Source organism: Protopterus annectens, chromosome 16.part0 (genome assembly GCF_019279795.1).
Source record: "Protopterus annectens isolate FY-2018-M chromosome 16.part0, PAN1.0, whole genome shotgun sequence".
Taxonomy (NCBI): Eukaryota; Metazoa; Chordata; order Ceratodontiformes; family Protopteridae; genus Protopterus; species Protopterus annectens.
The window spans coordinates 259,591,215-259,607,416 of record NC_056750.1 but is presented as its reverse complement, the minus strand read 5'-3'; the positions used below and the strand labels follow the sequence as shown (position 1 = coordinate 259,607,416).

Sequence of the window (16,202 nt, the reverse complement as noted above, 5' to 3'; positions counted from 1 at the left end):
GTATAACTGTCAGACATTCTACCAGTGCAGTGTAATTAATCCAGAAGCAGATCTGGGATCCAAGGCAGGTTGTTTTGCTCAGCAGCATATCTGATCAGTGCTCTTTTATTTTGTTTTTAGATGTTGACCCAAATACACTTTTGGAAGAATCTACTACACTGACATACAAAACAAATGTAGGTTGGAAAAGGGAAACCTTTGTGGAAGACATGCCACCACAGTCCGAAATGAAGTTCTGTTCCATTCAGAAGGCAGCTTCTGCAGGTATGAGGAGTATCACCTTATTAAAGGAGGAATCATGGTCGTTGAGAGATTGTGTGCTGGAAGAGTCATGGCTTACAGTCTGAATGTTTCTTTTAATGAGCTAGACTACAGTTGGATGCAGACTAATATTACCAACTGCTCAAATGATTCTCCAAAAATAATGCACTGTGGCATTGCAGTTTGTTTGCACAGTAACAATTTTTAAGAGTGTGATTTCGTAGAAGATAATTTGAATTATCAAAGGAATGTTTACATGTAATTTTGCTTACTGGTGTATACTGCGGTGGTGGTGCTGCGGTAGCGGATTGGTTGCAGAGCCCCTAGTTGCGCAAGATCTCCTTCTGGTGTTGGACCCTATTCTGTATGTTCTAGAGACATCAACATGTCTTGCCTCCAGATGGACTTTCTCGTCTTGCATTACAGCCATTCCATAGATTCCAGTAACACATGCTTTGCTGATGAGAGTGGAGAACTGATCTTTGCACCTTCCTGGTTCAGGGGATGTGTTCCCTCCTGGAGAAGGGTCCTCCACATCAACACTGTGGATCTTAAGTCTACCTAGCACTGAAAGCCTTTCAGGGAAAGTTGTATTTCTTGTTCCTGCTCTCCTAATTTGATCTGACAACCAGTCCATCATGCAGTACCTAAACAAGTAAGGGGGCCTGCATTTTATGCCTTTGCAGAGAAGTTGTGCATATTTGACCAGTAGAGGGCATAGACCCTTCCATAAATAGCTCACATCCTAGGGAAAGTGAGCATTCTGGTAGGCTTACTGAGTCTCTCCTCTGTTGTTGTACATGAGTTGTTGACCTAATAACTGTGTATGGCTGATATCTAGAAATGGAGCACTCTGTATGTTGATGATCTTGTCACTTATGAAGAAGCTGTGCTGTCCGTTTGCTCAGTGCAGAAAGGCAAAGTGGAAATTGCAGTGGAAGCATTCCCCATCCCATGGCAATGGAGATTCATATATATATATATATATATATATATATATATGTATATATATATATGTGTGTGTGTGTGTGTGTATATATATATATATATATATATATATATATATATGTAAAATATAAAATGTCCCCACCCTTCCAGCTGATTCTACACTTCACCTCCAAACTTGCCCACTCGTTGTGATTGAGAAAGATGTTGGTCTTTGGCTGTCAAATCCCTTTGACAATTGAAGCATCTGCAGCACTACAAACCAAGGAAGTTTCCCTCTGGGGCAGAAACTGACTTCACTGCAGGGCTCGACTCATTATTAAGATCCTGTGTTCCTGAACCTTTATTATTCTCAGAGGGGAATTGAGGCTGCCAGGGAGACTTCCACTTGTTAAATGTATTTTGCTTAGCAGAAGTTCTTTATCTAATCTAACCAGAGAGATATGCTCTGCTTCCCACTTGGTTGGTTTGCATGTTATACTTGCACATGAATCTCTGATTTTACATTGTCAAGATGCACATTTCAGCTATATTTGTATGTCATTGCCGTGTGTAGGGCAAAGCTGCTGTTCACTATTGGCTGGGTAGGTAGCTCCTTAAAGGGGTTCTTCATCTTCACCCACCTTTGAAGAATTCCTGTCCTTGGGACTTCAACTTCATGCTTAACATGTTTGCCTGTCTTCCATTCACATCAGCTGCTTTGATGGGTGTGAAGTTCCTCACTTGAAAGGCACAATTGGTGGTGGCTGACCGCTCCATTTGCAGATCTGGGTTTTTGCCTGTCACAAGAATTGTCTTCTACAACTGAAAGAAATTCCAGGGCACTGGAAGCCCTTTATAGTGTCTGCATACACTACCAGCCTAGGTTTTAACTGAAAAGAATGCATGTTTTAAGACAGTTCAGTTGTTTGCCTCCTTTCCTTTATGCCAGGGATCTCAAAACTCATTGCCCTCTGGCATCACAGCCCTCAAGCCAGCATAATTCTAAATGAGGGAAGCAACTAATTCTTGTTAACTGTCTGCATTTCTTTTTGTCTTGGAGACTGTGGCCCCTTTCTTGAGTTTGCTAGTCCTCATACATCACCAGTGATTGTTTGAGATCCTTGCTCTAAGGAAATATGGCTAACAACCTTACACAGACAGAATTCTTGCTGCATTGTCTTTAATCATCAGGTGGCTAACCAGTCATTGGAGAAGGTAACTGTCATTGGTCACTCCATCAGGATTGGGACTGGTTATATTGCTTATTTCAGAAATAGATCCTGTGTGGGCATTTGAACTGTAGCCATCTTGGTTTTCAGTTCATACCTTCATAAATTGGGCAATGAGTGATTAAAGGATTTGAGAATTTTTCAGTACCTCAGTGCTTTAGGACTTTGCCTTTTAAGCCAGTGATCTCAAACTTGTAGACCTCTGGCCTCAATCAAGACTCAAAGCTGCGTGATGCTGAGTGAAACAAGCTACTGCACTATATTTTTAGCTACAATTGCCTTCTTTTCTTTCTGTTTTGGAAAGTGCAACCTTCTGCTTCAGTTTACTAGTCCTCATACAAGCTGTATAGTGCTTTTGGATTGAGGCCCCTGTTCTGAATCCTTGCTTTTAGACATTTCCCTGGTTCAGACCTTCCAGGGAATTTTAACTTTGTATTAGTTGTCATTCAGCCCAGCAGTTATCCACTGCATGAGGTATCCAAAGTCGGGTATAATACATATGTACTCACTAAATCAACTGATTAGAGTTAGTCAGATGTTGCTCATTACAGCAAAAACCTCAATGTCTAGATTGCCTTTTCATCCTGCAGGTATATTTTTGTGTAATCTGGACAGTTATGTATTTTTTCTGTTCTTGTATATTTGTCTTTTTCATGTCAAACAGTGTATAGTCTCTCAATGAATTGAAGTCAGACTAAGTAGCTGCTCAGCCTATTGTGTCCTTCTGGCTCTGCACAGGGTGTTACGTATACTGACTAGAGGCACATGCCTCTTAGCATAAAGATAAAAGGACATTCGTAATTATACTGAGCTGTGTATATCACCAAAGGAAGTCCTAGCAGTTACCCACTGCAGCAGACCTCATTGCAGAATATTTCATTCATGTATTAATTTTGTGATACTTTAAAGTTAAGGTTACAGGGGGAGTCAGGAGCATTCTCCAGCACACAGTGGGTGTGAAATAGAGGATCAGTACTGGACAGGATGGCATTCCTTTGTAGGATACATATGTGCATACACCCTCACCCACACCCCTACCTTTGGACAGTGTAGAGGGCTACTGTTTCAGTTAACAGCACATCATTGAGATGTGGGCAGATGTCGGTGTGCTTATCAAAACCCTTGCAAACACAGGGAAGAAATTTGTACTCTATCCAAAAAGCACTTCATCTGGGAACTGAACTGAAACACCTAGAGCTGTGAGGAAGCAGTGCTATCTGAGGCACCACTGTGCCTTCTCATTGCTTAACAATTGATGTAGCCAAATAAAGAAACTTCGGACTCAACACGACCATAAAATAAATGTAGAAATTTATTAGGTAATAATGATGACCTTCCTCAGACCTGATGGTCTGAGGAAGCGTACTGAAAGGTACGTGAAAGCGCTTACCTAATAAATTTCTACATTTATTTTATGGTCGTGTTGAGTCCGAAGTTTCTTTATTTGGCTACATTTTTGTTTTATTTAACAGAGGACTCTATTGTTGTGGAGGTCTATTGTTTTGTTCTACTTAACAATTGATATGGCAACTCTGTTCAGTATATACTTGTCAGACATGGCTCCAGACATGGAAAACATGCATAACTTCTTTCCGGGTGATATCCGGTTGGGAAGAGAGTTAATAGTACACTAAATGTGAAGGAGCTTTATGAAATATCTGGGTAAGCTAGCACCATGGTCCAGTATAATAAAGGCTAAGCATTAACCCAGAATTCTGCATCTTAAGACAAATCAGGGACAGAATGAAGATAATTTGTGGGGTATGCTCTAAGTAACAGAAATTAAAAATGGCCTGGGAGGTTGATCTCTCCAAATATGAACCACTGTGGGTAGTTTGAGTTAACCTAGGCTAAAAGCTAGTAAAACAGGGGGATGTTCTTCGTGTTTCACTGTTGCAGTCATCACATTTGGGTTATCTGCTTGCAGTAGCCCTCAGTCGTCCTGATTATCAAAGTCTTGGGTCCTGCGTCAGTTGCTGTCTCATCTTCCATGATGTCAGGTAGTCGGGGGTTTAAAGGATGCAACTGAACACGGTGCCTGAAACAGAAGCAGTTCACAAGTGCCCGTCGGCCGACTCCTGAAATTTTCATTTTCGAGTTTCAGAACCGAAGTCTTCAACTAAAGCTAAGTACCCCGTTGGGGAAACTTTTTCTTGCTCTAAACTGATGTCACTAAAAGTCAATAATTGTATTTCTAGTAGAAAGCAAATACCTCATAAAGATTTTCATTCGTACTGTATTCCTTGCCTAGGCCCTGACCATGACGTACCTCACTGTCGGTTTTGTGCCTTATTTAAACAATGAACTATTCGTCTGTATATTTACTCTTCTAAATGTTTTGGTACTCTGTTCAATTACCCCGATATGGCTTCAGTAAGCCACCTGACTACTGACATTCCGAAAAAACGCAAAGATAAAGACAGAGACAGGCCGTCTAGGTCCATAGCTGCCGACGACGCTTCTGCTAAGCTAGTCGCCAGTTCGCCAGTACTCCAGTGAGGTGCTTTCGCAGCACCTGATACCCACTACTTCAGATTCACAGGCCTCTACTGAGACCCATTCGGAGTCAAGTATGCCGCGAGATGCTTCAACTGTGGACCCTGCGGATGTCTCTACCTTGGATGGGTACGGAGCCGCTGTGCAGGCATCTGCTTCTGAGGGTGTGTTCAGGCCTACTGACTTGCATATTAAACTGATGCCATCTTCTTCTTCAAGGCCTAAAACTCGATCCATGCCTAGAAAACAGACACCCAGACTGCATGGTCAGGCCTCTATGCCTAAAAAACAAATTATAAGAATGGCTGAAGACCTTATTACTTTAATCAAGGGAAGCCAACCTTCCCCCTCTAAGAGACCTAGGACTGAATTTGCTTACAGGATTCTGAAATTTCTGTTTCCTCTGATGACCAGGATTTACCCTTATCTACTTATGAGGATTCTGATGCAGAGGACTCTATTCCCTCTGCTTCCCTTCCAGAGGATTTCTCTTTTGGTGAAACCTTGCAGGATTACTCTGATTCTAAAAAGAGGCTTAGGGATTTCTTACTCCTGCCCCAACACAGGCCTTTAGCTACCCCCCCTGTACTGGACATTGTTGATTATGCCTTTTCGGAATTTAGCTTGGCCCCTGACTCCTTACCTCCTGCTTCCAGAAAACCAGATAGATATTACAGGGTTACTGACTCTCACAAGTTCCTCTTTAAAAATCCTGCTGCAGATCCTGAGACTATTTCACAGGGACCCAAGGGCATTAAGGCTACTACTGCCAAAAATCCTACCCCCTCTGATAGAGATTCCAGGGTGCTGGATAGGTGGGGTAAGAAGGTATACACTTTGCAACCTTGGCCATTAGGGCCTTAAACTGCCAGTTTCATATGTTAAAGTATCAGCAGCATATTATTCGATTGCTTAAACAGAAAATTATGTTGATTCCTGATTGTGCTGAAAATAAGGATTTACAGGATTTAATGCATTCTGCTGAACAAGTTGGAAAACATACTTTGCAATGTGGTTTTGATTCACTAGAGACATCTTGCAGGGCTGCTATCACTGGGTCTGTACTTGGAAGGCATGCTTGGCTTAAGGAGCAATCTTTGCCAGAGCATGTTAAAGCTAAATAGCTGGATGCTCCCTTAAGCCAGGATCGCCTGTTTGGCAACAAAGCAAGAAGTAGTACTTAAAAAGATGGAGAAAAAAGCTAAATCTCTGCAAACTGTTAAAGATTTCCTGCAAGTACAGCCTCCAAGATTTATTAGGCATTGTCCCTCTAAGAATTGGTCCTTTCCTGCCTCTTCCAGGCCTTCTCAGTCCAAACCCAGAACCAGCAGAACACCCAGGCTTAAGTCCCAAGGTACACACAGGACTAAGCAGTGGGGGGCTCCCACTTCCAAAGCAGGGAGTAGTAAAACTCCCCCCTATGGTAAACTGTCTCAATGACTTAACTTTAAAACTTCCAAGCCCTTCTTAACTGACTGCTCCTTTAGGGGGAAAGATTGCTCTGCAGGCAAAAAACTGGGAACTCATTACCCAGGACAAATGGGTTTTAAATATAGCTTCCCAAGGATACAGATTCCACTTCCACACTTTACCAACCCCAAACGGTTGGCCAGATCTACCCCCAAATCAGTGGGCAGAGGCTCAAAAGCAAGTTCTCTCTCTCAAGTATAAGGGCTATTCAAACTGTCCCAGAAGAGGAAAGGGGACAAGGTTTCTACTCAAGACTTTTCCTGGTGCCCAGAAAAGACAACTCCTGGCGTCCTATCCTGGATCTCTCTATCCTAAACACTTTTTTGGTGATCCCAAAATTCAATATGCTAACTCTTCACCAGTTGCTTCCTATGCTAGGCAAGGATGCCTGGTTGGCAGTACTGGTTTTAAAGGCAGCCTACCTGCACATCCCAATCAGGGAATCTTGCAGAAGATACCTACACTTCAAAGCAGGCTACATGCACTATCAGTTCTCTGCACTGCCCTTTGGCTTATCTACTACACCCAGGGTATTCACAAAGTGCCTAGCTCCAGTTATTGCATTTTGCAGGCAAAGAAATATTCAGGTATACCCATACCTGGACGATTGTCTAATTCAGGCAGAAAGCCAGGACATACTTTTGAATCATCTGGCTTTTGTACAAAAGGTGCTAACTTTTCTGAGGTACACCATAACCAAAAATAAATCACATCTTGTACCCTGCCAACAAATTGTATTCCTGGGAGCAAGCTTGAACACAACTTCCCAGAAGGTTTTCCTCGCGTCACAGAAACAAGTTCATTTGACAGCTTACTTCAAACTAATGGCCACAAAGACCCTGCTATCTGCAACACAATTACTGCAAGCCTTGGGGTTCATGGCCTTCTGCATTCTCCTAATTCCATATGCAAGACTACATATGAGGAAACTACAATGATACCTAAAAAGCCTATGGTGTCAACATTCTCAGGATCTAGAATCAATGATTCCTATCATACTTTGTCTACAGATAGTTCCTTTGGTGGGCAGAGGCCTGCCACCAAAACAATGGACTGCCATTCACTCTACCCCCTGCCGCCCAAACCCTAACAACAGGCTCATCAGACTATGCATGGAGGTTCACTTGGCAGGGAAGTGCATTCGGGACAAATGGAACCCAAGTCAAATGCACCTGCATATCAATCAAATAGAAATGTTAGCTGTACAGAATGCTCTGACAGCCTTCAAGGACCACATTCTTCCAGGACAGTTAATTGTAAAGACGGACAACACCACTGTTATGTGGTACATAAACAAGCAGGGGGGAACCCACTCATACCCTCTCTGCAAACTAGCCATGGCTCTGTGGAGCACAGCCTTCAGCTACTAAGTGCACCTACAGGCTCAGTTCCTGCCAAGAAAGCTAAATACACTGGTAGACGAACTAAGCAGAAATCTTATGGACCCACACGAGTGGAAACTGGAACCAAAGACATTCAACATGTTTATAAACAAATAGGGGAGCCCAGATATAGACATGTTTGCCTCCCCCCAGAACTACCAATTGGACAAATTCTGCACAAGGACTCCCCACAAACAAGCTTGGAAAGTGGATGCCCTTTCCTTCACCTGGAAAAATCTATCAGTTTATGCCTTTCCTCCTCTGCCTCTCCTCTCCAAGGTAATACTAAAGATCAAACAGGACAAACCAAGGACGATACTGATTCCACCAGACTGGCCACACCAACACTGGTATCCCCTCTTGCTCAGTTTATCACTGCTGGCACCATGTCACCTGCCTCAGACCCCTGCCCTGCTGTCCCAGCAGGAGGGCCAGATTCTGCACCCTCAGCTTCAAATCCTGAACCTGAGCCTGGCTAATTACCTGATCTCTCCGTTACCATCCCTCAGTAAACAAGTGTTAGATGTCATTCTGGAGGCAAGGAGGCCTAGTACTAAAAAATCTTATGCTGAAAAATGGAAAAGATTCTGTTCCTGAAACTAAACTCCAGAGCATGGGCACAGCAGCACCCAGCTTACCTTAGATTCTTCAATACTTAACTGAGATGCTTCACAAGGGCCTTTCCTTTTCCTCCATCAAAATTCTTGTCTTAGCCATTTTTGCTCATTACAACACAGAACCACCCCTCTTCTGTCATCCACTGCTCAAGCAGTTCCTCAGAGGGGCCAAAAACTTAAGACCACCCAGGAGAGCCCCAACTCCAGTTTGGGACCTTAACTTTGTATTGGAAAAACTCACTCTACCTCCTTTTGAGCCAGCTGCAAATGCAGAGTTAAAATTCCTTTCTTGGAAAACAGCCTTCCTTTTAGCCATCACTTCAGCAAGAAGGATGTCTGAATTACAGGCCCTTATGGCAGTGGAGCCTTTCATCATCTTTCATGCAGACAGGATGTCCCTCAGGACCAATCCCTCTTTCATGCCCAAGGTAGTATCGAGTGTGGCACTTAATCAGTCTATTCATTTGCCAACCTTCTTTTCTAACCCTCAGAACAAAGCGGATTGTATACTGCACTCCTTAGATGTGCACAGACAACTTAGATTTTACTTGCACAGGACTAAACCTCTCAGGAAATCTGAACAGCTGCTGGTGGCATTTGCTGCAGGGGCAGAGGGGAAGGCCATTTCAAAGCAAACCATTTCTAAATGGATAGGCCTTTGCATTCATTTCTGTTATAAGCACCATGGAAAACCTATCCCACAGGGGATAAGACCACATTCAACCAGGGCTGCATCTACCTCTACAGCCTTTCTCAGAGGTGTCCCTACCAGGGGCATCCTAGAAGCTGCTACCTGGAGTTCTGTACATACTTTCACAAAACATTACCATTTGCCAATCTTCTCTAAATCTAGAGCTGGCTTTACCACTGCAGTCTTGCAGAGCCTTATAGCTGGTCCTAATGCTATCTAATTTCCTCCTCCCATCCTTAGCTTTGGGAATCTACCGAAATGTGATGACTGCCACAGTAAAACACGAAGAACATAGTACAGTTGTGTACGCTTACCATAAATGTAGATGTTCGAGTGTATTTACTGTTGCAGTCCTAGTTACCATCCTTCTAGCCCCCTGACTTCTATTGGCTATACCTCTATTCTTGCTTACTATGTTTAAAGCTTTTTCATGTATTTGCTTTTTTGTTGGAGGTGTAGCCTTGTATATATAATTGCTTTCCATTATGGGGGCACCTGACATCTGGGGCAAGAAAAACTGATGTGATGGCATCGGTTGCATGCTTTGTACCCCTGACTACCTGACATCATGGAAGATGAGACAGCAACCGATGCAGGACCCAAGACTTTGATAATCAGGCCGACTGAGGGCTACTGCAAGCAGATAACCCAAATGTGATGACTGCAGCAGTGAATACACTCGAACATCTACATTTATGGTAAGTGTACACAACTGTACTTTGCATCTTGCCAGGAAATAAACCAAAGGATAAGGAAAAAGTATTACTACATCAGGAGATGTCATGTCCCGTATATGAAACAATGTGCCCATTTTTGTTGGCCTTTCCTTGAAAGTGATGCAAATCTTTTATGAAGTCCATAGAAAGGAAAAAAAGTTGTAAGGAAGTTGGAAAGAGTAAAATAAGCAAAGTATAGCATAGTAGGAGTATATTTTCTGCAGCATGTGAGAAGATGCAGGGAGATGTGATGAAACAGAGATTTGAGGAAAACTCGTGTGGGAAGGAAGAGTTGTGAAGAGTGATAGCAATTGACACAATTTATTTTGGATTATAGAAAGTACTTTTGCAAAGGGGGGTGGTGGACAGGTGGAACAAATTACTTGATTGGATGGTAGCTGCAAAAACAACAGAAGCATTTAACCATGCTGATGTTTAATTGCATATTTAGAGTGAGCAAGAGAAGAAAGTGGGAGGAGGAGAATTTTTGGAGAACAGTTACATGTATCTAGATGCACAAATGTGCAGACCCAGAAGACTCAGAAGTATGTACTGATAGTACCCTTGAATGTATGCAAGGTCCAAAGTAGTTTATTGGACAACAGTGTAATTTCAAAGTTTCAGCACCAGGTGGTATCAGTTATGCACCTATTTTTGAAAGAGGTGGCTGATTATGCATTGGGAATATCTGAGATGGGTGCATTGTTTCCCTAGTTGCTTAAGTACAACAAAAGTCTGCAAGAGATCTGCCACTTATAGGGACTCCAGAAAGCTAGTGCACTACATAAATGCCTGTTCTGCTCCTGTTTTTTAAGGCTGAGGTATAGGCATTTTCGTGGATGAAAAAAAAAAATAGATATTCTTCACAATTTTAAAAGAGGATGAAGCCATTAAATGATTCCATAGAAGATGGAGAGGTGGATGCTAAGAATCTGTGAAGCCTCTGGAAGACATTTCTGATGTTTAAATAGCAGTGCTCAAGTCTGATGACTTGGTTTTAAATGTTATTTAGGCATGCTTGTCTGTATTTGCTCTGGCTTTTAACAGACACTTCTTGTTGAAGAGTTGGGTCATCTTTGCTGAGCTTTAGTAGGAAGATTTAATTGTTCATTCTGTGGCTCCCAAGGATTGGGCAGTTTTGCACAACTTGTTCTTAGCTGTTAGTCATTATTCAGACATAGAAAATCATTGCCCTACTACTTGAAGTAGGTCTGTTTCAGAAGCTTATAAATGAGGAGATACTAGTCTTAGTTTTGGATGTGGTCTTCAGTGCCTGTGGTAGCTCCAGGCTATATCTTATCATCTGACCAGGTAAAACAAAGTCGCCAGAATTTGCTCATTCACAGTGCAGACTGGTATTTTTTCAAAAATGTCTTGCATCTTGCACAAAGAGGGGAGATTTCTATTCCATCTTATTGAAACAGTTTTCTTGAAATTACAGAGAATGACATCATTCCTGTAACCTTGCATTGGCCACCAGACATTTGCTTACTTTTGCTCCTTTAGTTTTTTTATTCATGACATTTTTGCCCCTCTGACTTTTTAATGTAGACCTAATCCCACGTCTCCTCTGAACCACTAATGCTTCCTGTTGCATGCCTGACAACTGAGTCGATAGTATTTGTGTGGCCTTAATGAAATTTAATCCATTGTTTTACAGGATTTCTGTCATCCTGTAACACAAAAGTATTTTATTCAACAGTGAAGAGTAATTGTACACCAGTATCTGTCTTCTGTGTTTCCCTTTATGGTAGGATAGTGGTCTAAACAGATGCAGTCGGTTTATGTCTAAAGAATTCCCATTCCTTGTAATATTACATTTTGATTAGGAGGTAATTATTTTCTCCCCATAGCAAGTCAATTTATTTCACTACATTTTAGTGGGGTTTTTTTAATTATTGTGTTAAATTAGAGTCATGTAAGGTATTCACTATAACAGGTATGTAAATCAATTCCTTTCTTTTCATTACAAATCCTTATTCTTTGTGTTATCCACTGGTCGGCGAAGCCCCTCCCCCAGAACCACACATCTTTGTTACCACATTCCTTCTAACAGCTGAAAACTGCAGGGAAAGGTTAGTTTCACCAAATATGTATAGCTGAGACCCCCCCCCAATAAAACCCCCTCTAGCTGTGTGTCATTCACATACACAAGTCCAACCTGGCAGAAGTTAATCTAAATTGCTATCATTATCTAACTGCTGTGGAGACTTTGCCTCCCTCACAGGTCTTCATGTTTCAGATAACCAGGCCGTCGGGTAGTAATACAGCCCCATGCTGCAGACCCATGATGATAGTGATGGCTTCCTTTTCATAGGGGGACTATATTAGTTTGCACCACCTTCTGTCACCCACACAGCAGTCAGGCAGCAAGCCTTGCATAAAAGATAAAGCACATCACAATGAGCACGTGTAACAAAACAAAGTTGTAACTATAAACCTATGATAAAGGTGATGTCCCTAGTAGGAATGTATAGTTCTAGTCTCAAGTTATGACCATTGTAAATCAAGCAATTATGCTTGTAGTTGTGCTAACATTCCATTGCAGACTGAATCCCCTAACCTACCTTCCCAGTGTGACACATCTGCCTGATCCTAGCAGTTTTTGCATGGTTTAACTGGTAGTTTAATCCCACTGTGCTAGGGTCACCGGCACTTCTTATCACTGGCAGTGATTAAACATCCTCACAAGCTGCAGTTGTGAGAGAGGCTTGGCGCCACCACTGCTGTGAACAGAGGAAGCTGCTCTGCTTATGTTGTAACCCTGCCTACCACTGTGTGCAGATGTGCACATCAGCAACTGGACTGGCAGTGAGACTTGCCTGTCCCTAGGGCAGGCTTACACATGGCTTTCCAGCTTTCCCAGTTTGGTAAACGTTGCAGGTCCTTGCCTCCATAAGAACTACGGTAAGTGATCGGTCCCCCATTTGCACATCATCCCTTCTGTGGAAGGCAAAGAACCAAGACTTCTGCATTCCTTTCCCATTCCATGCCAGCTCTAGTAAATTCCTGTGCTCCTAATCGAAGATTGATCACCTGATTCACAGCCAGGGCTTTATTCCTCTTAGCTATAGAGCTGGTTGTCAAATTGTGGCCAACAGGAGGGGCTCAGCTATAAGAGAGACTGCACAGCACCATTGCCCTACAGTTCTTTATGACTGAGATGAACAGTTGAACTACTGTGCTGTTACAATTCAGTGTTTGCCAATGTCAGTTATAAACTTTTAGTCTTTTGTTATGCATAAGGAGAATTTTATTTTTGTATGGTTTTGTATTTTATTATTTAAGTCGCAAAAGGAAGTTACCAACAAGTGCTCTTACGGGCATTAGATTTTATCACAAGATTATCGGTTGTTGTCTTCTTAATTTAGGGGAGAGAGAGAGAGACAGTTATGATATATGTGAGCTTTGTGGTAAATTTAAAAAGTTTTAACAAGGACAGTTAGGAATCTGGACGCTTTTCCTGATGTTCACTTAAGGAAAATTGCTATGGAATTCATTATATATATAGTAAGTACTGTAAGATTTGCATCAGTTCCTCACCTTGACTTTTTTGAGCATATTTTCGTGGTTGTGGATGTAGTCATGCACTATGTTCATTGTCAGAAGCATGGCTGTAAGAGGAGAGAGTATTTTGTGCTGTTCTCTGCTTCTTTTTGCAAACTGTTACTGTGGTCTGCTTTGTTAATTCATCTTAATTTTATGGAGTTATTTGTATGGTTTGTATCAGCTGCAGTAATGTCATGAGAGAACATTACCAACAATTGCCCTTGCCAGGATTAGACTCCTCCAAAAGATTTTCATTTGTTACTGTTTAAAAAAAATCATAATAGTAACAGCTGGAAACAATAGACTAAATTTAACAAAAAACGCAAATTAGCAGAGTAGACAATTTCAGTCCTTTGTCAATCATTAAAAATTCTGACAAAATGAACACCCAAGCTGTACCGGTATTTTTAGCCAAATTTGTGACCTTATTGGACTTGTAATACGTGATGACTTTTGCCCATTGTTGTACACTTCTTCATATAAGTCAACATTGTAACAAAAACTCAGGCTTGGGCTTTTTCACTCTATTAACATGATAAAATTGAACAGGCCAGTAAATTTGAAATTATTAATGATACAGTACAACAACCAGTTGAAGGTCAGTAGAAGATAAGGTTTGACTAGTGTGGTTTTCCCTGATGTTGGTCAGTTGTGAACCTGATGGAAGTTTGACTACCAGTAGGGAAACTATCAGTGGGAGTCTTAGCACAGTAATTCAGGACATAACCATAATTCATGGGAGAACAAAGACTCAAAATCAGGGACAAATTTTGAATTTTGCTGTTGTAAACTTAGAAAGTTGACAGAATAACAGTTTTACATTATCATGCATCTTCAGTAGGATATGAAGACTGAAACTCAAGTGCATGTTGTTTGGTGATGGCAATCCTCAATGGTTTGCCAGAAAAAACACAAATTTTATGAGGAAAAGATAAAAATATGAGGTAGAAATGTGGGCATTCTGCAAAAATTCTACAGTTGAGAGGCCTGCCTGAGAGTAATAGTCAACTAATGGTGATGCAGGAATTGGATTCTGCTTGGACTATTGCTCAGCATTAATCCCTGCAGTAAGTTCGCCTTGTGGCTCTTTGGTAAATAACTGGTGTTTGAGCCATACCTCTCAACTGTGCAGATTTTTGCCTTATATTTTTGGGCTGTTCCTCATACAATGTGCAGTTTTCTGGCACATTATGGAGGACTTGACTCACTAAGCAATGTGACATGCATTTGATTTTCAGACATATTCTTAAAATGTGTGCTTAACATAAAGATCGTTGTTCTAGCAACTTTTTAAAACTTCTTTATCAAATTATCACTTAAGACATAAGTAAGCATACATTAATAGAAAATAAAACAAACCAAATTAATATTTTTCCATTTATATACATTTTAAGGCACAGTGTTCTTTCTTTATAACAAATATCAGTCCAACATTACATAAATTGCTCAATTCCTGCCTAACTTTAAATCTCACTCCTCCTCCTGAACATTCTTCTGCATGTATTGTTCCCCCAATTTACATTTATTTCTATGTCATTTATTCTTTCCCTTTTCCAAAGAACACTTCCAGTTTATTTATCTCTTTTACAATTTTCAGTACTACAAATATAGTTGGTTTAGACTTTGATTTCCATTTTCTCGTAATTGTGTTTCTGGCAGCCAACAGAATTAAAGGCCTTATTATGTCTAGGCAATACATATCCTGTGCCCAGCTCAAAAGAATAATTTCCTTAGCTACAGCCATTTGCTCACCCAGTATTTCTGCAGGGAATTTTTTTGTTTTAAATCTGCCAATTCATTGCACTCCCAAAACATGCTGCTAGTTTACTGTTTCTTCTCCATCAGAGCTCCATCTGTTGTCTTCCTGAGGAAAAATTCTTTGAAGTGTGCTTGGGGTGTAAAATACCTATACAAACACTTCTGGGCAAAAATTCTAAATGGACTTTATTGCATACATGAGAGCCATACATATGTCCTCCCATTGTTTCCATGTGAATTGCTTTTCCAGTCTATCTTCCCAAACTTTTCTAACCTCATCTGATAGATTCTCATAGTTATCGTGCAGTATTTTATATGTCCTACTAATTATCCTTTTTTTAACATCAGCTTCCATTCTAGAGTCTGCTAAAACCTCTACCAGAGCGTCTTTCACGTTGGATTCCACTATCCTTTTCTCTTTGCCTGTACTCTATCAGTCCTTGGTAGGGAAGGCAGTCTCTAGCCTGTAGTCCAAACATCATCTTGGCCTCATCCCACTCTGTTACGTTTCCCACTCTAATCATTTGCTCACAGTTCCTTGGTTCATTTGCCAGTTTTCTCTCGTACATTTCACCTCCCTCTTGCCTATTTTCCGTACCCCTACTTGCAGTCATCCGTATTAGCCAAATCTCCTATCTCCTTTCTCCATTCTCCTCTTGGCTAAGTTCTTTGAATACTTTCTGCTACTTTGAGTATAGTATTCTGTATGGTGGTGGTTCTCCTTAAGGATCTGCATTCAAAATCCCACACTTTTCTTATTTCTTGAACTTCACCCCTCTTCATCATCGACCCTTTCTACTTTGAATTACAGCTGACTTTTCTGTATATATATTTGAGCCTTAACTGTGTAGCTCTATAATAGCCCTTCAAATCAGGTAATACTAAACCACATTGTTTTATTGGAAAGATCAATGTTCTTCTTGCAAAAGCCTTCGACACAATACCCCACTCGGGCATCATAGACAAGCCCACCAGCTTAAATCTAAACCCATATGTCATAAGATGGGTTGCAAACTGGCTCAAGGACAGAACCCACAAGGTCAGAATTGCTGGAGCCATGTCAGACTCTAAGCCAGTCACAAGCGGTGTCCCACAGGGCTCGGTCC

The 16,202-nt window shown here is 41.3% G+C and overlaps 1 protein-coding gene across 5 annotated transcripts in view; it reads left to right on the top strand.

The window, feature by feature from the left end:
* Positions 1 to 16,202, top strand: part of LOC122791042 (myomegalin-like) — a 3,200,315-nt gene that overhangs the window by 2,618,038 nt on the left and 566,075 nt on the right. For all 5 annotated transcript variants that reach the window (XM_044058817.1, XM_044058818.1, XM_044058820.1 and 2 more), the window contains one exon: positions 121 to 264. In XM_044058817.1, the coding sequence (XP_043914752.1) occupies positions 121 to 264 (144 nt within the window). The remainder of the gene's footprint in view (positions 1 to 120; positions 265 to 16,202) is intronic.